Below are 24,199 nucleotides of genomic sequence, written 5' to 3'. Positions count from 1 at the left end.
TTGGCTTGGTTGGGTAGACAAAGCTTGGGATAGTAATGGCTTTTTCAATCATCAAAGGTTTTCTGGAAATGGATGCGGTGACTTTGGAAGTTTTGTAAAAGGTGAGGAGAGATAATTACAGCAGTAGCTCAGCATTTAAACTTGCGGGGAAATCATCAGCATCTATGGAGATGGCAAGAATTTAATTGCAAATGAGGCAGCTTGAGTTAGAGATGAGAGATAAGGAAAGGGCTGAAAAAGAAACAGTCTGTGTTACGATTAAAAGCAGAAGAGAGGGGAAAAGGAAAGAGCAGCAGAAAAGAGGGAAGAGGAGACAGCAGCAGACAAGAGAGAAAAAGAGTGTTTGAACTTCAGAAACTGACACTTAAAAAGGAAAGTCAACTTAAAAGGCTGGAGATAAAGGCTCAAGGTAACCTTAGTGAGGAAATAGTGTAAACACAGAGTCATAGAGATGTACAGCATGGAAACAGACCCTTCGGTCCAACCCGTCCATGCCGACCAGATATCCCAACTCAATCTAGTCCCACCTGCCAGCACCCGATCCATATCCCTCCAAACCCTTCCTATTCATATACCCATTCAAATGCCTTTTAAATGTTGCAATTGTACCAGCCTCCACCACATCCTCTAGCAGCTCATTCCATATCCGTACCACCCTCTGTGTGACAAAGTTGCCCCTTAGGTCTCTTTTAAATCTTTCCCCTCTCACCCTAAACCTATGCCCTCTAGTTCTGGACTCCCCAATAGACTTTGCCTATTTATCCTATCCATGCCCCTCATAACTTTGTAAACCTCTATAACGTCACCCCTCAGCCTCTGATGCTCCAGGGAAACAGCACCAGCCTGTTCGGCCTCTCCCTGTAGCTCAGATCCTCCAACCCTGGCAACATTCTTGTAAATCTTTTCTGAACCCTTTCAAGTTTCACAACATCTTTCCAATAAGAAGGAGACCAGAATTGCACGCAATATTCCAACAGTGGCCTAACCAATGTCCTGTACAGCCGCAACATGATCTCCCAACTCCTGTACTCAGTACTCTGACCAATAAAGGAAAGCATACCAAACGCCTTCTTCACTATCCTATCTACCTGCGACTCCACTTTCAAGGAGCTATGAACCTGCACTCCAAGGTCTCTTTGTTCAGCAACACTCCCTAGGACCTTACCATTGAGCGTAGAAGTCCGGAAGAGCAGAGAGTTAAACAGCAAGGTTAGCAGCTAAAGTGATTGATGATTATGAGCAGGTCCATAAAATGTGGTTTGGCTTCCAGAATCAGTTTCAGTCCATGAGGGCAATCCTCCAAAGAGAAATCCTCATGTGGAAAGGGAAAGGTAGATCTCAGTTAAAATCATAAGGATAACTTATCACAGGGTAAAATAAAAACCTTTGAGAGGGACAAAGAAGTTAAAAAGCTCCGGTGTTTTCATTGTAATAAAGTGGGTCACCTGAAATCAGTGGACTAGGAGAAAGCCAGATGTAGGAAAACCAGACAAACCCAGGAATTTTGTTGGACTAGTAACAAAAAGCACAAGGGAAGTTAGACAACTGCCTCAGAGTGTACAAGATGATAAGGGAATGATTAAGCAGGAAGTGCCAGATCTGCTTCAAAAATATACATGCATGGGTAAAGTTTATTCACATAGGCCAGGAGTAACAGATAAAGAGGTTACAATATTAAGGGACACAGGATACTCTCAGGCTGTCATGCTGAAGGATAAGGAGATATGTATTCCTGAGGGACTATTGCCAGAAAAGGTACAAGTAACAGGACTTCATGGTGAGACAAAAAGTGCCCAATTATGTAAAGTGAGGCTAGAGAGTCCAGAGAAGAGTGGAGAATTTGTACTAGGAGTACTAGACAAACTTCCAGATCCAGGAATACAATTTGTTCTTGCAAATGATATCACTGATCCACCGGTAGGCATGCTGCCTACTCTAGTTGAAAAGCCAGTGGAGACACAGACAACTGAATAAATGAAGGATGTTTATCCTGGAATCTTCCCAGATTGGGTGATCACAAGATCACAGAGTCAGAAGTTGAAGCAGGAGAGATCAAAAGGCACAATTAAGGAACCTGACATAGCTTTATCAGGGACTTTTTTGGATTAAATAAGTGGGACATAGCAGGAACAACTAGGTAAACATGCAAGTATCTTTAGTTGTATTACGCTTACTGAGTTACAGCAGAAAGATGAGAAGTTAAAACAGTTGTATCAAAAAGCATATACAGAGGAGAGTGAATGCATCCCTGTGTGTTATTACTTAACAGATAATGTCTTAATGAGGAAATGGAGACCATCACACATTCAAGCAGATGAGAAATGGGCAGAGATGCATCAAATTGTTTTGCCAGTAGGGTATAGAAAGGAGGCGCTGCGAGTGGCACGCGAGCTACCACTTGTAGGTCATTTAGTGAGGAAAACACAGGCTAAAAGCAAAGACATTTTTACTGGCCTGGACTACACAAGGATGTAGTTGGATTTTGCCAGCTAATCAGAAAATTACAGGCGGTAATAGAATCTGCACTTTTAATATCTATTCCAGCATTTAAGGAACCTTTCACAGGAGTCTTGATTAATTATATAGGCCCCCTACCTCAAATACAAAAGTAGGAATAAAAATTTATTAACAATGGGTGTGTCAACTAAATTTCCAGAGGTAATTCCATTACGCTACATCACAGCTAAAAGGGTTGTAGAAGAAATTACTTACATTTTTTGCATGACACAGACTATCAATAGAGATCCAGTCAGACCAAGAATCAATCTTCATATTCAAACTATTCAAGGAGGTTATGGATAACTTATGAATAAAGCAATTCAAATCTACTGTGTACCATCTAGAATTGCATGGAGCGCTAGAGAGATGGCATCAAACATTAAAGATGATGTTGAGGGCTTATGCTCAGGATTATCCAGATGATTGGGATAAGGGAGTTCCGTTTGTACTTTTTGCGATCAGAGATGCACCAAATGAGTCAACCAAATTCAGTCCATTTGAATTAATTTTTGGGCACAAAGTAAGAGGACTGTTAAAATTGATTAAGGACAAATTATTAAGTCAGAATTCAGACCACCCATTTGGACTATGTCAAATTTTACAGAACGATTAAATAGAGCTGGGGAGTTGGATGGACAGCAGTTAAAAGTATCACAGCATACAATGAAACAGGAAGCAAAGATGATATCACAAAGTCGCAACTTTGCAATTGGTGGTAAGGACAGGTGAGCTGTTAAAAGCAAGGACCTTTTCAAATCAAGAGGAAATTGAGTGAGGAGAACTACTTGATAAGGACTCCAGACTAAGGACTCCAGACAGGAAGAAATCTCTCACAATTTGTCATGTGAATATGCTCAAAAGGTATTTTGATAGGGAAGGAAAGCAAAAGGAGAAGGTTTTAATGATTACAGCATAGAAAGAAGAACCAAGTCGAGAGGATTTTGAATTGGACATTCCTCAAATCAAATTGGACACTGAGGAAGTTGTCAAAAATTGGGATAAATTATTAAGTTATCTTCCACAAGAAAGTCGAAGTGACCTGAAATTTATTACTATCACATGGGGAGATATGCGGAAGTAAATTGAGAAGTACTAACCTAATTGTGCGTGGTGTAGAGATATGAAATGCTGTTCCAATTAAGCAACATCCTTATAGGCCTAACCCTCTAAAGTTAGCACAGGTTCAGAAGGAGATAGAGCACATGCTCTAAGATGGCATAATCAAAGTGAGTTACAGTGACTGGAGCTCACCCATATACATGGTGCTAAAGCCAGATGGTTCCCAACGGTTATGTGTGGACTACTGCAAAGTCAACACCATTGCAAAGACTGATGCATATCCAATTCCACGGATGGAGGACTGTGTCGAAAATATGGGACAAGCAACTTACATTTCTAAGTTGGACTTGCTCAGGAGCTACTGGCAGGTACTTTGTCAGAGACAGCAAAGGCAACTTCAGCTTTCGTGACACCAAATGGATTATATCAGTTCAAAGTCATGCCATTTGGTATGAAAAACACTCCAGCCACATTTCAGAGACAGACTAATAAGGTCATTGCCAGGTGACCCAATTGTGTTGTTTACATTGATGTTTAGTCGCTCATGGAAGGACCATTTACAGCATTTATTGGACTTATTCAATCGACTTCGAAAGGCAGGCTTGGTGGTAAACCTAGCTAAAAGCGAATTTGCCAAAGCCCAAGTCACCATCCTGGGCCATGTTATTGGACATGGACAAATGGCCCCACAGGATGTAAAAATGAATGTAACTGGGGAATTTTCCACACTAGTCGATGAGAGAAGCAGTACCACAGTTCCTGGCATTGAATAGATTTTACCGAACGTATGTGCCGAACCTTTGATGTGTGGCTGCTGCACTCATCAAATTGTTAAAAAAGGGGCAAGAAGTTTCAGTGGCCAGCAGACTGTCAAAGAGCATTTGACAACCTGAAAGCTGTGTTAATCACTGCCCCAGTATTAGCCACACCAGATTATACAAAGCCTTTCAAGATGGCTATCAATGCCAGTGATGTGGGTGTCAGTGCGGTGCTCCTGTAGGAGGATGATGAGGGAATAGAAAGACATTTCAGGTATTTTTCTAGGAATTGAACATTTACCAACAAAAATATTCAACGGTGGAGAAAGAGACTTTATGCCTGCTGTTGGCATTATACCATTTCAGTGTTTATATTACCAACAATGCATCTGAGACAATTGAGTACACTGATCATAACCCATGGAAATTTGTGGAAAAATTTAAGGACAAAAATGCCAGACTGTTTCGAAAGACCTTATTGTAGCAGCCAATCCATTTGACATTTGTCCACGTGGCAGGTCGCGAAAATATGATTGCCGACGTGTTATCAAGAGTTGTACGAGATATGGAGGTATTCGGTGTTGGGTGTGCCACGGCCTGAATTTGCAAGTGGTTGTGCATGTTTGCATGTGTATAGTTCGTACAATGTATATGTATGTTTTAGACTACTAACCAGTTTGGTTTTGAAGGGTTTTAAAATTGAAGCCATCTTTTGCTATTGATGGTTCATGTCTTTTAAGGGGGTCACAAAGCTGATCCATTTTTTCTAAAAGCTGTTCCTTTTCTCAAGGAGACTGTGTTTTTGATATTTTTCAGGGGGATCATAAAACCTTTGAGGTTACTAGTTTGGTACAGAGATGAAAAAGGGATTTGAGAAGCCTTTTGTTTACATGTAAACAGATGAGACTTCAGGCCAACGTGGTCATGTTTCAGAAGTGACCTGTATAATGAAAGGGGAATGGTCAGCTCTCTAGCTGAGCAGTTCAGTCCAGAACCAGTTCGGAGTTCAGCTGTGTGGAAACAGGTTGCTAAACTCTCTCTTCTAACTTCAACATGTAAGCATCTGTTGCATATTTACTTTTTTTTTTAAAAGGGGGTTGCTTATTGGGATTGTCGTGTAAATTAGGAACAGCATAATTAAGTCTAGTTTGGATAGACTGAGTTCTATAGGGGTTCTTAATTCTGTTCTTTGTTTTTCATTGTGTAATTTTACAAATAAAATTTTGTCTGGTTTAAAATCTGGTAGGCAACCTAGCTAACTTACTCTGGGTAATTTTCACTGTATGCTTACCGAAACATATTGCAAAGTTATCGTCTGGACTGCCTGCTTAAGAATGTTTTGAGTGGTCTGGCCTAGTCTATAACAAGAATCTTGAAATAACTTTATTCAATGCAGTATTAATTTCTACTGATTTGATGTCAGCTGTCAACATACTTTTAAGGAAGTTTCATTCAATAAACTTTTAAACAGATCTGCCCCGTGAGGCATGCCCTTTCCATCTTGATAGCTTTCTCTGCTCCCCTTATGAGGGGCACCTATAGTCTCCCATTGGACTCTGATTAGTGGATCATTTGTTATGCTGCAGAGCTACTGCAGCACAAGAATTAATAATCTTTCTGAATGAGCAAGTAACTGAACAATGTTTTGAGTAATTCTTTAGCCATCTATGTTGTGAGTAGGAATTAATTTGGACAATTCTTGCACTTTTCTAAATGCATCTTTTTTGTTACAGAACTAAAATGAAAGTAACATTTTCAGATTACATTTTGCCACCATTAAATTTGATTTAATTTGCTAAATACCTTGACCTTCCTAAAGATTATTCAACCAAGGCACTGAGAAGTAATAACTTGTTGTCCCATAATTGGGACATTTGAATTGGGATTGCACATGTTACTACATGTTTAGTATCTGGTTTCACCCGAGACAGGAGCGAATGACAGTGAATAGTAGCTGGCCTTCTCTTGGGAAGGAAGGAAAATTCCACAAAGGTCATCCAAAACCATTCTTACTCACTGAGCAGGTCAATTACAAGCTAGCCTTGGTCACGGGTCTTGGAGTTTATCACCTAAATGCTTCTTTAGTCAGGTATGACATGGAAAACAAACATCAAATGACAATGAAATGCCCAATTACACTTGTTCAGTTGTTTGCTATCCAATCATTTTTTGGATAATGTCCTGCCAAAATATATGAATCATGGAGCATCATGGACTTGCGTATTTAAGACAACTTCAACTAGATACTTCATTCAAACTTTAAGCAGGAGCTAGATTTTAAAAGGGGGAGAAAAAGTCATGTTTTGTCTGATATAAAAGGTAATTTACTGTTGAACAATTAGAAATCAATTCCCTTATTTCCTGAAGTGCACAATTTTGAAACTAATGACTGGAAAGAACTTACTATCAATCATTCAAAATGATAACAACCTGACCTTTAAGCTACATCACCTTTTGAGTCATAGAATCATAGAATCCCTAGAGTGTGCAAACAGGCCCTTCAGCCTAACAAGTCTACAATGACCCTCCGAAGAATATCTTTCCCAGACCTATTCCCCTACTATCCTATATTTACCCCAACTAATGCACCTAAGCCACACAACCCTGAATACTATGGGCAATTTAGCATGGCCAATTCACCTAACCTGCACATCTTTGGATTGTGGGAGGAAACCGGAGCACTTGGAGGAAACCCACGCAGACACGGGGAGAACGTGCAAACTCCACAGAGACAGTCACCACAGGCTGGAATCAAACCCGGGTCCCTGGCGCTGTGAGGCAGCAGTGCTAACCACTGAGCCACCATGTGATGTGGCAGAACAGATGGAAAGAAAAGGATGTGAGTTGTACCTGCTGAATTCCACCACGTCATGGGCTACCCAACTTTACATTTCCAAAGACCTGCAGGTCAAACACTGATCTGTTCAGGTAGGCGAAGCTCAACCACAGAAGGAAAAATAGTAAAATTTGCGAATGATGCATACAAGCCCAAGTTGTCTCGTGTACCTCTAAACAAAACTCTATTATGATCAGTATGTTCATTTCCACTTATTATTGTTTCTTCCCTCTTGAAAAATAATTGTAATGCACAAATCATGGCACAGCTGATGACGACAACGCAAGTAGCAACATAGGAATAAAATACAGACAGGAAAATCAACATTCAAATATTGCAATGATGTCTCTGACCCACCTCACTTTGAGCATAAATGCTGCTTCCCTGCCTCCAGGAGCATGTGATTGATGAATTTAAATAATAAAGAACACTATTAAAACTGGTTTCTGGAAATTTGACCAGGAAAACTGAACTTTGGCACCAATTGCAGGGGTTAATAAATACTTGAGGTCTCATGGGGATAACAGAGTGGGAACTGTACACGAAAAGAACTATCTTGGCTGATTATCAACTGCATGAAAGATATTTCGAATTCTTTTTCCACTAACAGGAAGTGGATGATATATTATGCTATGTTGCATGATTTGAGATTGTTTCAGGATTAAGTTATCATGTTGGAAGATTCTGGAAACAGTGTTAAGAATCTGAGACTCTTACAGCAAGATAAAAACAGATCGATAGATCACTTCTCAACAATGATTGGAACTGTCAGTTCTAAAACAAAATAGTGAGATGTTGACACATTGTTCAGTACATTTACCCTCACTCTCCCACTCCAAAAAGAAGCTAACTGTGTCTTAAGAAAGCAACATTTTTACAGGTTATAAAGATGCCCTGCTAAATGTATTTGGGAAGTCTCAAACAATTTTCTAATGAGCTTGGCTCCAAGACAGAAAGCTGCCTCCTAATTCACCACAAATAGACTTCTTCAGGACAAAAACAAAATCAGTAAAAAGACAGTAATGTGTTGAGTAAATTGTCATACTGGCACACTGTTTTAAGGTACACAAAACAATTTGGACAAGTATGTGTCATTTGAAACTGTACTGTTCTTTTCTTTCTGCTACTCTGTTAAAATATCATTGAAAAACAAGCAAGGCAAAATAGGGAATGTGCATTTTTAAGGTACTTTCTAATCAACCTGTTCAGATATGCAATATACACACAGGTGGGACATGAAGCTAGACCTTCGGGCTTAAAGGTAAGGATAGTACCACTGCATCACAAGACATAGGCTGACCTCAAAGTTTGTGTAAAGGAAAAGTAACTGTGCTTAAATTAGCCCATGTCACCAAGTAACTATCGAAGTTGGAAATCTTGGCATGGGATGTCTAATTCTGCATGGAGGTGGCCAGTTGTCAGGACTATCCCCAATTCCTAGGTTTGGATCCCAGGTCTGAAATGGAAAAGTTTATATTGTTTAGGGGTAGCATGTTGGGTTACATGCAAAAATCACACCCAAATTGAAACTTCTACATTGTGAAAATAAAGCAAAGTCCCTATGGCATAGTGTTTGATCTTAATTCTGAGTCAGCAAATATGTGGCTTCAAATTCCATTCCAAATATTTGACCACATACTCTGAGCTGTCACTTCAGTGTGATTCTGATGGATGCTGTCCTGACAGAGATTTCACAATTTGAATGAAATGTTAAACAGAGCTCCTGTCTGCCACTTGGGAAAATGCACAATATTCCATGGGACTACTAGAAGAACAATGGGAGTTCCCAGCATTGTAAGCCCATCTTTCTGCTACACGCAACAGCACTAAAACAATTTATCTCTTCATTGGAAGCTATAAATTTGCTGATTGAGAAGCAGGATCACACACTATGCCACAGCTGGTGTTGCTTGTAGTTGCAACAGTACAAAGTGAGTTATTTTTCTCCCTTCATTTTTACACATAGAAGTTTCCCTTTGAGTGAGATTTTGCAGCTTATAATTTGGCTGCCACATTATCCAACATTACAATGGACCCAGGAAACCTTTCACGTCAACCACATGTTCCAAGGCATTTAAGAATGTTTCACTGGCTGGTAAAGACAACTGATTACCCCAGGGATGAGAGTCACAAATTCTGTCCTATCATCTGGTTTCTTCAAAAGGCAAACCAGTCTCCTTTGCCTGATTGTTCCTTGTGTATCTATAATTATTTTCTCCCTCATGCATTTATCTGATGTATTTTTGAAGGTTATTGAATCTGCTTCCACCACTGCTTCTGACAGTATGTTACAAATCCTAACCACAACCAAAAAGTTTTTCCTCATATTGGTTCTGGATCCTTCATCAATTCCTTTAAAGTGAGTCTTCTGGTGACCAACCCTTTATCCATTAGCAATTGTCCATCTTCTAGATTGGTGATGATCAAATCTACTCTTGGTCTTCTTTGCAGTCAGGAGAACAACTCCAGCTTTTCTAGTTCTTGCATACACCTGCAAGCTCTTATTACTGCTGCCATTCTGGTATATCGTGAGATCTTTTCAAAAGCCTTCTTGATAATCTTAAAGATTGGTATTCAAAATTGGACACAATACACTAGAGCTGAGCTAACAAAAGGAGCATGCACCACAAATATCTCAATTTTCATTAACAATGCCATCTCTGAACAAGTTGATTCAAAATGTGTAAACTGAGTAATTTCTAAAGTGATGTCCTGGACTGAGATGATTGACTTGCAACAGCCACAACCATCTTTCTTTATGTTGGCTCTGACATTCATAAGAGACAATAACAATAGAACTTTGGCATTTCAGTGCAAAACAAAAGATGAAGCATTTGCAAACATCTTCAGCCAGAAGATAATCTATTGCAGCATCTTCTTGAGGTCACTAGAATCCAGGATGCAAATAATTTCATCCATTCTTCGACGTATCATTAATCATCAATTAGCTTCTCACTGATGCTCAGTTTGAATTTGATTGGTTCTCAATCCCAGAATTCTTATAAACTTGGTCCAAACAAACAAAAGAGCTAAACTGAAGAGGTGAGGCAAGAGTGACTACCCTTGTGATCAAGGGAATAAGATTTTTAACATTAAAAGAGACGAAGTCAAATCAAAGTCAACATAAACTGGGGAAAACTATCTCCTATAGATGTCAGAGCCAACATCAAGGAAGATGGTTGTGGCTGTTGCAAGTCAATCATCTCAGCCCAGGACATCACTTTAGGAGTTCCTGAGGATACACATTTTGAATCAACTTGTTCAGAGATGGCATTACACATGTCTGAAGCAGGTGGGACTTGAACCCAGGTCTCTGCGCCCAGAGGTAGGGACACTAACATTGCACAAGTGTCCACAGTTCCTCAGGATAGTGTCCTAGGCCCAATCATACTCAGTTGCTTCATTAATTATCACTAAAACAGCTCAATACCATCCAATACCAGCAGCCCGCTTATCACCATAAACATTCTGTTCTTCCATTTCCTGTGCAGCACTGTGTGACATCTAAAAGATGTAGAAACTGACCAATCCAGAGACCCAGGATAAAATTCCACAAGGCAGATAGAATTTCACTTTAAAATAAAACTGGAATTAAAAGTCTAATGAAGACCATGATACCCATGTTGATTATTATAAAAGCTCTCCCTGGCAGGAAATCTGCCGTTCTTACTTAGTCTGGCCTCCATGAGACTCTAGACCTACTGTAATGTGGATGACTTTTAACTTCCCTTGGATATGAGAAAATCATTCAGTTGTATCAAACTGCTAACAACTTTGAAAAAAGGAACAATATCAGATGGACTACCGGCATCTACCTACACACCAAAATTAACAAAAACTAAGCCCCATGAGCCCTGCAAAGTTCTCCTTACTAGCAACTCAGCACTAGCCCAAAACTGAGAGAACACATTCTAGAAAAGCAACAGCAACACACTCTTACTCACAGAGTCTTACCTTATAGAATATTACCATCAGGCTAATTCACAAAAAAGCTGTGTCCTCCTGAAGTCTATCTCCAACTTCTTCATTCTTTATGACATTTGAGTTTTATATCTTCTGTAAACTTCAATTTTGTGTTCTGTAACCCTAAATCCAAGTCATTAATGTATCTCATAAGCAGCAATGATCCTGATATTGAATGCTAGTGAACACCACTGTTAACCTCCCTCTATTTTGAAAAATAGCAACCCACCACAAGTCTCTGACAGAAATTGGATAAGGCTCAGAAACAGGTATGGGGAATTCTGAATAATGGATGCCTGATCGTTGCATTGCAGACTACATGCAAATGTCATGCAGTTTGTTTAAATTACAGCAGTGTGCAAACCTGACCTAATCAGACTGCTGTGTGGTTGCACTGTTCAACAGATGCCACGGGTTTCTGTGAGACTAGCACCACTTAAAGCTAGGCTGCACTTCTTAAAGCCAGCCTGTACCTCTTCAAACAAAGGTGTATTCTGGCTGCACTAGGTACTGGAAATAGTTCGAGAAGATGGTTTTATCTGCAACAGTGTGCTCTCTTGTTTTCTGACACATCAGACAGGAGGAGGGGCATCCTATGTCTATACAGGACCTTGCAAACAGATCACTGAGCCACTCACACTGTAGATACTTCACAAGGTAGAATCTACACGTCATGAGCTGATAGACAGAAGTGGCCTTCAGCTGGTGGTAGAGGGAACAGGTTGTGCAGAAACTCTCCCCAAGGGTGAGGGTACACACTGAGTCTGCTGCAGGTGACTGAGATTTTAAAAAAGGGTGGTATATATTGAAAAGCTGTTGGGTAAGCATGCTGACGTCCTTGGCGAATAGGCTGGTCTACCTAAAGGCCTGCTGTCACCAACAAGCAGCACACAGGAGTTTGACACTATTATGGCATAAAGCTTTGTCCAAAATGTGGAGCCTAGTCTACTCAGCATGGAAGTAGCCAGCAATTCCAGTAGCACTCAAACAACTATGACACAGTGCTGAATGGCCAATGTTGCAGCTTTCAATGCCTGGCCTACAGTGGAAGCTCAAATCAAAGTCAAAGTCAAAGTCAAGGTCATGCAACCTCAATTTGACGTCATCTTGCTAGTATGCAGACTCCCATTCTGCTATTATGGGTGCAGATAAGTGCCTAAAGGAAGACACAGGGTGTCACAATGGTCCAGCAATTTATATCCACCAAAAGATTAGTGATGTATCACCTCAGAAAAGGCTCAATGGTGAGTGAACCTCTTGAAGTTCATTTTCACCAGACCGTTAAAGTGAAAAGCATCCCATCCTAACCTCAAGCAATGTCCACAAACACAGATCACCGGAAATGTCAATGTTAAATCATCAGGAACAGAGACCTTAATCAATTTGGTATGCCTTTTTATCTCACGAGCTACAAGAACTTATCTCAGTCCATCCAGAATAGGGACCGTCTCTGGAAATGCCTTAGTTTCACAAAGAGTGTTGCACTGACAATTAAATTGTTTGCTATTGTTAGTATGAGGAGGAAAGAGATTTACTATGTAAACAACATATTTGGGAAGAAGAGTTGAGTGGTGTTTCAGTAACAATATTAATACTAGAAGTATAGAAAATAGCAAACACGAACTTAATTAAACTGTACCTATACCTTTACCCCTTTAAGGTAACCTTCTAAAGTTCAGCAGCTCACCAATGCAGCGAAAACAAGTCTTAGAATCAGATCTTAAATTTAGCATATAATAGATACAGAGTACAGCTCCCAATACTCCATCTTCAATAATTTGTCTGAGTCTTAGCTGTGCAGTAATCTCCAGTGAACAGTTCTTGCAAGTCAAGTTTCCTTCACTAAGCGAAGGGGAAAAGTGAGGACTGCAGATGCTGGAGATTAGAATCGGAAAGTGTGGTGCTGGAAAAGCACAACCAGTCACGCAGCATCCGAGGAGCAGGAGAGTTGACGTCTCGAGCATATGTTCTTCATCAGGAATGTTGGGGGGCCCCCCCAAGGGGGCTGAGAATTGGGAGAGAGGGGTGGGGCTGGGGGGGGGGGGGGGGGGGGCGGGGGAGATAAGTAGCTGGGAATGCGATAGGTGGATGAAGATGGGGGTGACGGTGATAGGTTGGAGAGGAGTGTGGAGCAGATAGAAGGGAAGGAAGATGGACAGGTAGGACAGTTCAAGGGGGCGGTGCTGAGTTGGAGCGCTGAATCTGGGATAAGGCAGGAGGAGGGGAGATCAGAAAACTGGTGAAATTGACATTAATCCCATGTGGTTGGAAGGTCCCAAGGCGGAAGATCAGCTGTTCTTCCTCCAGGCATCGGGTAGCTAGAATTCGGCAGTGGAGGCGGCCCAGTACTTGCACGTCCTTGGTGGAGTGGGAGGGGGAGTTCAAATGGTCTACCAGAGGGCGTGTCCTGGCAATGTTCTCCGAAATGTGCTGCAAGTTGGCTGTCTGTCTCCCCAATGTGGAGGAGACAACATCAAGAAGAATGGACACAGAAGTTGAGGTGTTCAGAGGTGCAGGAAAATTTCTGTCGGATGTGGAAGGATCCTTTGGGGCCTTGGATGGAGGTGAGGGAGAGGTGTGGGTACAGGTTTTACACCACTTGCGCTGGCAAGGGATGGTGCCAAGAGTGGACAGTGGTTGGTGGGGTGCGTGGACCTAACAAGGGAGTGGCAGAGAAAATGGTCTCTACGGAATGCAGATTGAGGTTGGGTGTCCAATTCGGCACCACCCTCTTGAACGGTCCATTTTCCTTCCCACCTATCCGCTCCACACTCCTCCCCGACCCGTCACCATCACCTCCCCACCTTCATCGACCCATCACAGTCCCAGCTACCTTCCCTCCAACCCAACCCCCTCCCATTTATCTCTCAGCCCCCTTGGGTGCTCCACCCACCCCCCACACATTCCTGATGAAGCGTTTATGCTTGAAACATCGACTCTCGTACTCCTTGAATGCTGCTTGACCAGCTGTGCTTTTCCAGCACCACACTTTCTGGCTTCCTTTGTTAAGCACCCAGTTACAGGTCAAAATATGGAAAACATGCTGGATCAGTTAAAACTTTTAAAATACTGAACTAATTTTGAATACATTGAATACATTTTCCCCAGTGTAGAAAAAGGATACACAAGCAGTGATTAAAGTAATATTAAACTGACTTAAAAGTAAACCCAAGATAAAATTGTGCTGAGCTGCAAACAGCAGGGATTGGTTTCTTAGTAAGAGGCATTAAGGAGGTCTTGAATAGCTTTGTTTTTTAAAAAGACATATCTACTAGCTTCCTACTTCCATGGAATTTTAAAAATGAATTTGGCCCTGACTGAAACTATAGGGGAGCTGAATACCTCCTTGTAATTAAAATGAAATTTTGTTTGTGTTCTTTTCTGGTATGCTACTGGCCTTAAAAGTATGCAATGTACAAGCCTTTACAGAGGCAGGAGGCAAACACACCATCCTTATAGGAAGCATTTTGATTTATTTTACTTTTTTCACAACCTCCTACTCAATGTACAATATTAGGGAAATGGGGCAAGTTAATGAAATGCTAATGGTCAAATCTTCTTGTTTGGACTTGGGCCTCGTCAAACAGCAGTTAATATTTCCTGGGTTACATTAAATTTGACTCTGACCATTTGTGAACCCAAAATCCACATGGTCTTTCAAAATGTTCAGGCGTGGGCATCATTGCAGATCCTGGAGTTGAATGTCAATTAGACATCAGGTTTGGCAATCTGAACTCCCCAGAACGAAACATCCCATCACCAGGGATTGAGCCAACCCAGAAGAAACCACAGTGGGTCAGAAATCAGATGCCCACCCCAACTTTGAGATCATTGATTCCTCTCAGTCAGGTCAAAGTTGTGTAGGGACTTATCTGGTCCTGCTGACTGCTCCTCAGCATTCTCCACCCAAATTGAAGCCTAGCCTGTCAATCAGGTTCCCTACTTAGAAGCCAGTCTATCAGGACCAAGCAGTACCCGGTGTGGATTTAAAACTCCAGGACGTCAAGTCCCGCTTCAGATTTATCAACCACCTTAGTAATACCCAGGCCAATGTCTCCAAACAGGGTCACAAAGAAGTAGTGTCTCTCTGAAATGGGGTATACATTTCAACGGCAAAGCCCAATGGTTGCAGGTCACCATTGAGTGAGTCATGATAGATTTTGAACTGATCAAATTTTGATTTTTCATCTTAGTCATTAAAAGATTGAGAGTACAAAAAGTAGTTATCGTCATTCATATTAGCTCCCTAAAAACAACAGTAATCTTGTGTCTTCCCCATGTGAAGTTTTCTCAAGACTATATATATTTACCTACGTGAAAGAATATTCACCATGCCAACTCCATATCTTCAAAAGCTCAGATAATACTTGCTTTCAGCTTTTGAGGGAATATACCAACTATTACAAAAGCAAGATTTAGTCCATCCAAAGATTATTGGGTTTGGCATGTGTAATTTCTACAACACAGATCCAATAATCAATGTTTGAACTGTGACAATTTCCTTAAATTGCCTCTCACCACACATTCTTAATTACCATTTCAACATTCAAGATTTTTGCTATTGGTCTTGATTTATTTTATTTTTGTATCTGAGGGATGATTTAATTCATGCCATGGAATGGTGCAGAAGTTCCTTAAATCAGTGAAACCTGTTTGACTCTGGAAGCAGTGTCTTTATTTGCAGCTGTAACAGCTAAATCTTTAGATAAAAATCTATATTGGTCACGTGCACTAAAAACTGATAAAAAAAAAGGAACCAAACAGTTGAGTCTCAAGTTTTGCCAATATAAGAAGTTGTGAGGAAACTCAAGACAAGGATCTAGTTAGTCAATAATGGTCAGATAATGAGAAATTCACATGGATTCTGAAGGCCACGATAAACATTCAGAATCTAAGTTTTCGGCTGTTTGCCATATTCAAACTATGTGCCCAGACAACAAGTTCATCTCCATTCTACAACAAAAATAATGTTAAGCATAACTGCACAAATTCCTCTTAAAAAGGATTTGAAATAAATTCCCATTACTGAAACAAACCAAAACAAATTTAAAATAAGAATATGGTAAGAATTTATCCTTATATTTGGAACTTCATAGGGATTTTCAATAGGTAGATATAACCAAGGATCATTTGTCAAGGTTCATTTTTTTCTTACAATTAAGGCATTCCTCATGACATAGATCTTTAAAGCTAATTAATCTTTTCGCAACGAATGGTATATCCATTGAGTTGAGCGAGTATACTGACTTCACACATACTGAGCTGTTTTGGCATATACTCTGTTTCTAAAAAACATGCAATATATTGTTGGATAACTTTAGGATGTATAGGTGTCAAATATGTAATGTGAACAGTACTTATTTAAGCCTGTTAATATAGAATTTCTGGCACTGCAGTGATCATAAATTAGAGGACACAAACCTACACATGACTTTCTGAACCCGAGTTAAAAAGCTAAGTATTCAGTCAAGTATTGAAACGCCAGAGGCTTTTTGTGATGTTTTGCGTTCTTTAAAGTTTGAGCTGCTAATTCTACGAAACAATAAAATTGATTTTTTTTTTAAACTTATCCAGACTAGGAAAGTGGAGGAAAAAGGAAAAAAAACACCTTTATTCTGCAACAGCATTAATCCAAGGCACAAAAAAAGTACTTTCCATAATTCCACATGCCAGCTACTCCTCTGTGCTTCTAACTGTAATGACTCATTTAGCAGTATCACATCAGATTCTTTTAGCCAGGAAAAATGAGAAACCAGAGATGGTTGCCCTATTAACCTGCCTGGAGTTTAAACTTGAAACATAAAATTTAAATAAAGGTAGCACTAACGACTGTACCACCTAATTTCTAATTGATATTGTTGTAATATTAAATATACATTCAGCCAACAAATCACTGGGAACAAGACTAAACCATCAGGTACCAATCACATACTAGCTTATATCCAAATTCTCTTTGAAATGCTCAAGATTTTTAAAACAATAATTAAGATATGGGCAACTTATTTCTAAATATCTACTTCTTATGCTTTCATGAAAATATTTCAGATTGCATGACTTTAAATAGAATAAGACAAGTCCCCTGAACTTACAGCATGCTTCCGAAGAAGACACATTAGATGACTATCAACTTTGATATTTTCTAACTCTTTTCACCATTAGTTTTTTTCCTCCATGGTCAACTAAAACAAATTATCCATTCTTTACCTCTTTCAGTGGTTATGGACACTTGCTAAGTGGAAATTGGCTGTTTTTGACTATTATCAACTGTGACTACAGTCCAAAAGTAATTAATTGCCCATGAAGTACTTAGCTATATCAGATGATATAAAGATCTCTTAAATAAACAAAATATTTCTTTGAGTAAAAACTCATCATCAAATCTTCTGCAAAGTACATTGCTTTGCGAGAAAATACTTGGTGAAGTTGAGGTTTGTTCAGTAGCATTTGGTTAAATGATGTGAAATTCATTACTAAAATGTTTGCTAGTTTCCACAGACTTACATTTCTATTTTGAGACATTTTTTGAAAAAGATATCATCCATGCTCATTTCTCATTCAACTTACCACCACACTATTGAACCTAACTGCATCTATTCCAGAAAACATTAGTTAATACTACTCACATACAATGTAACACCGTTACTGCAAGGTTAATAATCCTATGTGGAAATTATCACTGGAGAATAATTTGGTGTAACATGACAAGGCCTGCATATCTCTACACTTCTGTATGTAACTCAGTTTTCTGCCTGAATATTGGAATTTCGCACAAGTTGTCCCTGACGCAGTGAAAATGCCAGTTTGAGCAGATGTACATTAACAAATCCCTTGGAGCAATAATTCCATTCCCGTAATCATCACGTGTCAACTACACATTAAGTACAAGCATTCTCAACAACTACCATGACCGCAGCTGTTTAGAAAAGACTGTTCAAATAGAGGGAGACCAATCCCTTTACTCACCGTATGTACTGTAAGAAGATACAAATAAATTGTTCTCAACCATTCCTGCATCTCAAAGTTTACATAACAACTATGCACGGAATAATGCTTAAAAAAAGACATTTTGTCAAAGGCTTTCATTTTGCACTCATCAGTCAGTGTACAAAGTACTGGGCCCACTGCATTCACATCTGTAGCCTCCAGTATGTGCAAGTGCAGCACACTTCAAGCCCAGCTGACAAGCCGAAGTTGCATGTCAGCCTAATTCTTTGCACGTTCACTATAATTTAGAATGCAATTTCACAATTGGACAACATATCTAATGTTGGACACTTGTTTAGAGTTTTGCAAGAAGGTGCTGATTAGGTATGTTCAGTACCTTGCTTATTATGAACTTTCAAAGGGACAGGCTGGGATACAACAGGAAAGTCTTTCGGACATACTGCCTGCATAACAGACATCACACAGGCAATGAAATTTATACACTCATTTACTGCAACAGGTCAATGATCCTTTTTGCTTAACAGCAGCATCCTGTTATTGACAAATATAGTAGCAGCGTGGAAGACGTGACCTGTTGCTCAAAGCTTTGACATGCCTTAACTGCCTGGTCACTCTTCAGGACCAAATAATCATGGTCTTAGATCTGTTCATAAGTTTACAAAATATATAGAGAGAAATGATGTGATTAAGATCGTCATAAGCCCACCGAATGGCTTTGACATCAGCATCAAGTTTGCATGGTGAATCAACAGATAGGGGCCCATTGAGATTTTGGTATTCTCTTCTTATGCAATATAAATGCTGTTTTCCCTTTGCCTTGGTGACTCTTTTGCAAATTATCCTGATGACTGCGAGCCAAAAAACTCAACAAATTGTCTTTTTTCCACTATACCTAGTTCTGTACCACCAAAGAACTAATTATTCACTGCTTGAGATTTACAGTTAAACTGTGAAGTATTATTCACATTCTTTGATAGGTCTTCTGACATTATTGGATTACTCCATGTCCTTTCTCTTCTAACCACTGTAATTTTTTTTTAGAAATTAAATATTGCCCTAATCCGCTTATGCCTGTTTTATTTTGCTCTGACCACAGCCGATAGCTACGTTCTACAGTTGTATCTTTTGTGTTGAGTATTCTAAATACCTATGTCACGAGCTCCATTTTGTAAACTCCAGTTCACCAGCAGTTTTTTTTACTTAAACTTCAGTGGTTTGAGCAATAACCAAAGTAACTTCTATAATGCAGAGTTTAACGGGTAAACAGTAGACAAGGGGCAGGATAAGAGTAGGTTAGTAGGTTAAGGATGTAGGCTTTACTTCACTGCTTGTGAAAGTTTGTTACATCTGAAACAGAGAAGTAAGTGTCAAAAGTTGATTTTTTTGGATTTATACTCAAAAAACATACGGTTATATATCCAGTTTTGCCTAACTGATGTCTACACTGAGGTCACCGCTGCTGCATACTAATGTTGTTTTCTTTTTATTTTGAGGAGCATTCTGATAATTTTGTTTAATTATTGCTTTGTCTCTTTGTATTTAGTTTTGTTGTGGCTACTCTGGAATTTTCTATTTTCACAGTACTGGCTGTTCTTGAAGTTTTTGACTTTGTCTGCTTATGTTTCTATTTTATGTCTGTATTTACTCAGATGGTGATCACAGCGTATTTCATAGAATCCCTACAGCGTGAAAACAGGCCCTACGGCCCAACAAGTCCACACTAACCCTCCAAAGAGTATCCCACTCAAACCCATTCCCCATTGGGCGTGTCGCAGGTTCAATTCCAGCCTCGGGTGACTGCCTGTGTGGAGTTTGCACATTCTCAGTGTCTGCGTGGGTTTCCTCTGGGTGCTCCAGTTTCCTCCCACAGTCCAAAGATGTGTAGGTCAGGTGAATTGGCCATGCTAAATTGCCCATAGTGTTAGGTACATTAGTCAGAGGGAAATGGGTCTGAGTGGGTTACTCTTCGGAGGATCAGTGTGGACTGGTTGGGCCGAAGGGCCTGTTTCCACATTTTTTACCCCTCTATATTTACCCCTGATTAATACACCTAACCTACACATCCCTGAACACCACAGGCAATCTAGCATGGTCAATTCACCTAACCTGCACACCTTTGGACTGTGGGAGGAAACTGCAGCACCCAGAAGAAACCCACGTAGACACGGGGAAAATGTGCAAATTCCACTGGGTCCCTGGTGCTATGAGGCAGCAGCGCTAACCACTGAGCCACCGTGTCATCCCCTGAAAGTAGGCTGAATTGCCTACGTCTGTTCCCAAATCGTATAGTCGTATGGTAGAAATCATAAGACTTCCAGTTGGGACAGAAATGAGGAGGGATTTCTCATGGTAGAAATCATAAGACTATAAGATTTGGGAGCAGAAGTAGGCAAGTCAGCCTATTGATCTGCTCTACCTTTCAATGAGGTCATGGTAGAGATGATAATCCTTACCTCCACTTTCTTATCTTTCCCCCAGAAGTCTGCATTCCCCTATTGATTAAACATCTGTTCTATCTCAGCCTCAAACAGACTTAACCATACTGCCTCCTCAGCTCTCCATGTTAAAAAATATCACAGATTTCCCTCTGATGGAAGAAATTCCTCCACATTTGTCCCAACTGGGCAACCCCTTACGTTGAGGTTATGCCCTCTGGTCCTGGACCCTCCCACAAAATGGAAACAACCTTTCTGCATCTAGCTTGTCAAACCCCTAAGAATCTTGTATGTTTCAATAAGGTCATTTCTCATTCTTCTAAGCTTCAATCAGTACAAGTCCAACATCTCTGCAAAAGAAAATCCCTTCATAGCCAGGACTAACCTAGGTGAACCTGCTTTGCTTCCAATGCCAGTGTCTCTTTTCTTAGATAAGGGGATCAAAATCATTCACAGGATTCCACTTGAAGCCTACCATTGTATTGTTTTTGAAAGACGTACCTACTTTTACACTCTATTCCCTTTGAAATAACAACCAAGATTCAGTTTTCTTTCCCTATTTTCTACTGGTCTTGTAAGCTTCTGTGATTTATGCACAGATTTATCCATAAATCCCTCTGTGCTCCAGCTTTATGTAGTCTTTCTCCACTTAAATAATTTTCAGCTCCTCTATTATTCATGCCAGAGTGCATAACTTCACATTTTCCTACATTATGAGACTATTTTCAGAAAATCTTGCAATTCAGAAAATCATTCAATTACATTTTGCATTGAAAGCCCTATTAGGGCCATGAAAACATGATAGCTCTGGAAAGCAACTATGCTAGAACAAAGAATATTGGACAATAAAGTCATACAGATATTCTGGCATTTCCCTGGATAACAGCGTAGATAGGCAGTGAGAAACTATGCCGAAGCAATGAGAAAATTTGTGCAATATACCCTTTGGAGATTGCAAACTCCTTATTTAATGTAGAAATTTTTTTTAAAAAGAGATGATGGCCTGGGACACATCTCTCACCTGGTGCTCGTGTCACAAGCTGCTTTGGTTGCTCCAGCTGTGTGATTAGCGCTGGCATTTTTGTTGGCAGTCATCCTTACCAATCCCCTCAGTATCCCTGGTCACCTGCAGAGGAAAGATGACATCTCATTAACTTGCATCAACCTTTCAATCTAAACTCGGTAAACAATAATGGATCATTAACATGGGTCACCAAGTTAAAACCCATTCATTGTGATGGAGATAAAACTGTATCATGTAGCAATTCACCTTTCATCAGGTAGAAATTGTGAATTTGGATTTCAATACATAGAATTGCTTGGTGCATAAGAATTGCTGTTCACTGTGCTAGTGTTTCAAACAAAAACAAGTATTATACAACACACTTCGGATAATAAAACATCCCAATTCACTTCACAGGAGTGTAGTCAGACAAAAATTAGTACCAAACCGCAATGGATTTATTTATAAATTAATCAATTCATTTTGAAAAGGTTTCCCATTCTGACCCATTATTTTCTCTATCCAATGGCCCTGGCATTGTTTAATGACATTTGGTGAACTCAGCTTTAAGCTTACACAGACAGAATGCTGCAACTGCATCACGAAGCATATGCAATCCACAAGTTCAATGCAATATTGAGTCAATTGTATCAAGCCCAGAGGCAACATAAAATGCAGGTTTTTTAAAAATACCTCTCATCTTTTAAACATATACCACTGACATACTCTTGTGCCATTTATTGCTAAGAAACATTTTATAAATTGTATGATGTAGAGGCATGAAAAAACTGAATTGAATGCTTTAGAATGGCTTCCTCAACAGTTGTCCTTTCTTCCCCCATGGTGGTTGCTTTGACTCAATTCATAGGCATCAATAAAATGCAAATTTCTCTTTGTGGAGGTTGTAAGTCTGAAATCATAATCAACCCACAGGTCACATGTTCTTGAAACATAAATACACTGCCTTAGACACACACTCACATTTATAAACAGTGGGCTTACACTGTAGCATTAGTACACAGCAACTCCCTTGAATCATTCATCAAGTTACCAGCATAATCTAAAGGGTGCATTCTACAATACGGGTTGTATTTTGTTAAACAGCTCTCCTGCTTTTTTCTTGAATTAAGCCAAAATTAAAGCTCCCCATTTGAATCAACAGCTGGTGGAAATCTGTGACCAAGTTGTTAAACAATGGATTCAATTTCTGAGATTATACTTCTTTCACATCCAAAGATCACTACTCAGTTAAGTTTCAGTGATTTTCAGTCAATCGCCTGGAGAAAATAGAAGCACAGCAATGGATTTGCATTCCAAACGATTTGAAACCTTTATATGGATTACAGATGCATATAAGTCACAGAATTTTTCTGATGGTTTATCAGTTGAAGACATTTTTTCTTTCCTGGAATGCAGCAGGTTCTACTGCCTTTGTCCTTCATAGTGATAGAAGTTGGCAATGAAAGACATTTGAAAGGTTTTGGTCAAAACAGCCTTTACAAAGTGCTGCAGTGCATCTTGTATATGGTGCACACTGCTGTCAGTGATAGAGGAAGTGAATAATAGTGAGGGATGGAAAGCAAATAAAGTGCACTGCTTTGAACTGGATATTGCCAACATTTTTAGTGTTACTGCAATCACATTCATATGGGATGATAGAGGTTATTCCCATGAGCCTTGTTGGTGCTAGATAAAATTCAGACCAACCCAGAAGAACTATTTAGTCAAAGATTGTACCTCCCACATATGCTGTAGGAGATCATTTGACAGCCACTACTCTCAAAAAGAGAGACTATACTCCTGTGAAGTGAATTGGGATGTTTTATTTTTTAACTGTGTTGTATAATACTTGTTTTCTGTTTGAAACACTAGCACAGTTAACAGCAATTCTTATGTACCAAACAATCTCTGACAACAAGGAGATCCAATGCCAGATCAGTTGTACCAGCTGCGTATTGTACAAACTACAACAGCCAGCTTTTGACAATAATGACTTCTACAAACCAACGAAAGCTCTTGTGTACAGAACAGATGTCGTTACCACACTCCTACGATGCACTTGGAACTGTGCATCAACGACACAGAGAAGTGTTAGAGAGATTCCACCGGCAATGCCTCGGATGCATTCTCTGGATTTGATGGGAGGATTGCAACCAAATGTTAGTGTCCTACTTAAAGCCAGCCTGACAAATATTCATGGAAAAATCCTTCAAAACCAGCTACCACAAACTGCACACAGATGGCTGAAGCATCTCTTCGACAAACTCCTACTTGCTAAATTCTCAAATGGTCAACATTTCAGGAAAGGACAACACAAAGACTATAAAGACATCCTGCAGCTCTTCTTGATGCACAGAAGCATTGACTTTAATAACTGAGTAGAACTTGTTACCAATCATTTACAAGGGCAATATTTCATCCATCAAACTGCACCATGCTTGGAGTCTAAACATCTTAATGAGGAGGCACACTGGTGCAGAAAGAAAGGAAAGCAAGCAAATCTTGTCGTCTAGATCTATTGCCTTGTGGGAAATCTTGACTCGTGGGCATAAAGACAGATCGGTCAAGAATCAATCTGTTCAGTTAATTGAAGATTGAAGCAGAAAATTACAAACTTGAGTAGGTACCATCCTCGATTGAGGGACAGCTCACAATGATAAGAAGAACAGGTTTGGGGGAAGTCACAAGGTGAATTATTCAT

The 24,199-nt window shown here is 39.8% G+C and overlaps 1 protein-coding gene across 12 annotated transcripts in view; it reads right to left on the bottom strand.

Moving 5' to 3' along the window:
• Positions 1 to 24,199, bottom strand: part of dennd2b (DENN domain containing 2B) — a 462,540-nt gene that overhangs the window by 216,498 nt on the left and 221,843 nt on the right. For all 12 annotated transcript variants that reach the window (XM_072592318.1, XM_072592325.1, XM_072592315.1 and 9 more), the window contains one exon: positions 21,517 to 21,621. In XM_072592318.1, coding sequence (XP_072448419.1) covers positions 21,517 to 21,574 — 58 coding nt within the window. In that variant the 5' untranslated portion in view covers positions 21,575 to 21,621. The remainder of the gene's footprint in view (positions 1 to 21,516; positions 21,622 to 24,199) is intronic.

Source organism: Chiloscyllium punctatum, chromosome 22 (genome assembly GCF_047496795.1).
Source record: "Chiloscyllium punctatum isolate Juve2018m chromosome 22, sChiPun1.3, whole genome shotgun sequence".
NCBI lineage: Eukaryota > Metazoa > Chordata > Chondrichthyes > Orectolobiformes > Hemiscylliidae > Chiloscyllium > Chiloscyllium punctatum.
Note: the sequence above shows the minus strand (reverse complement) of the source record. Positions and strands in the feature narration are given on the sequence as shown.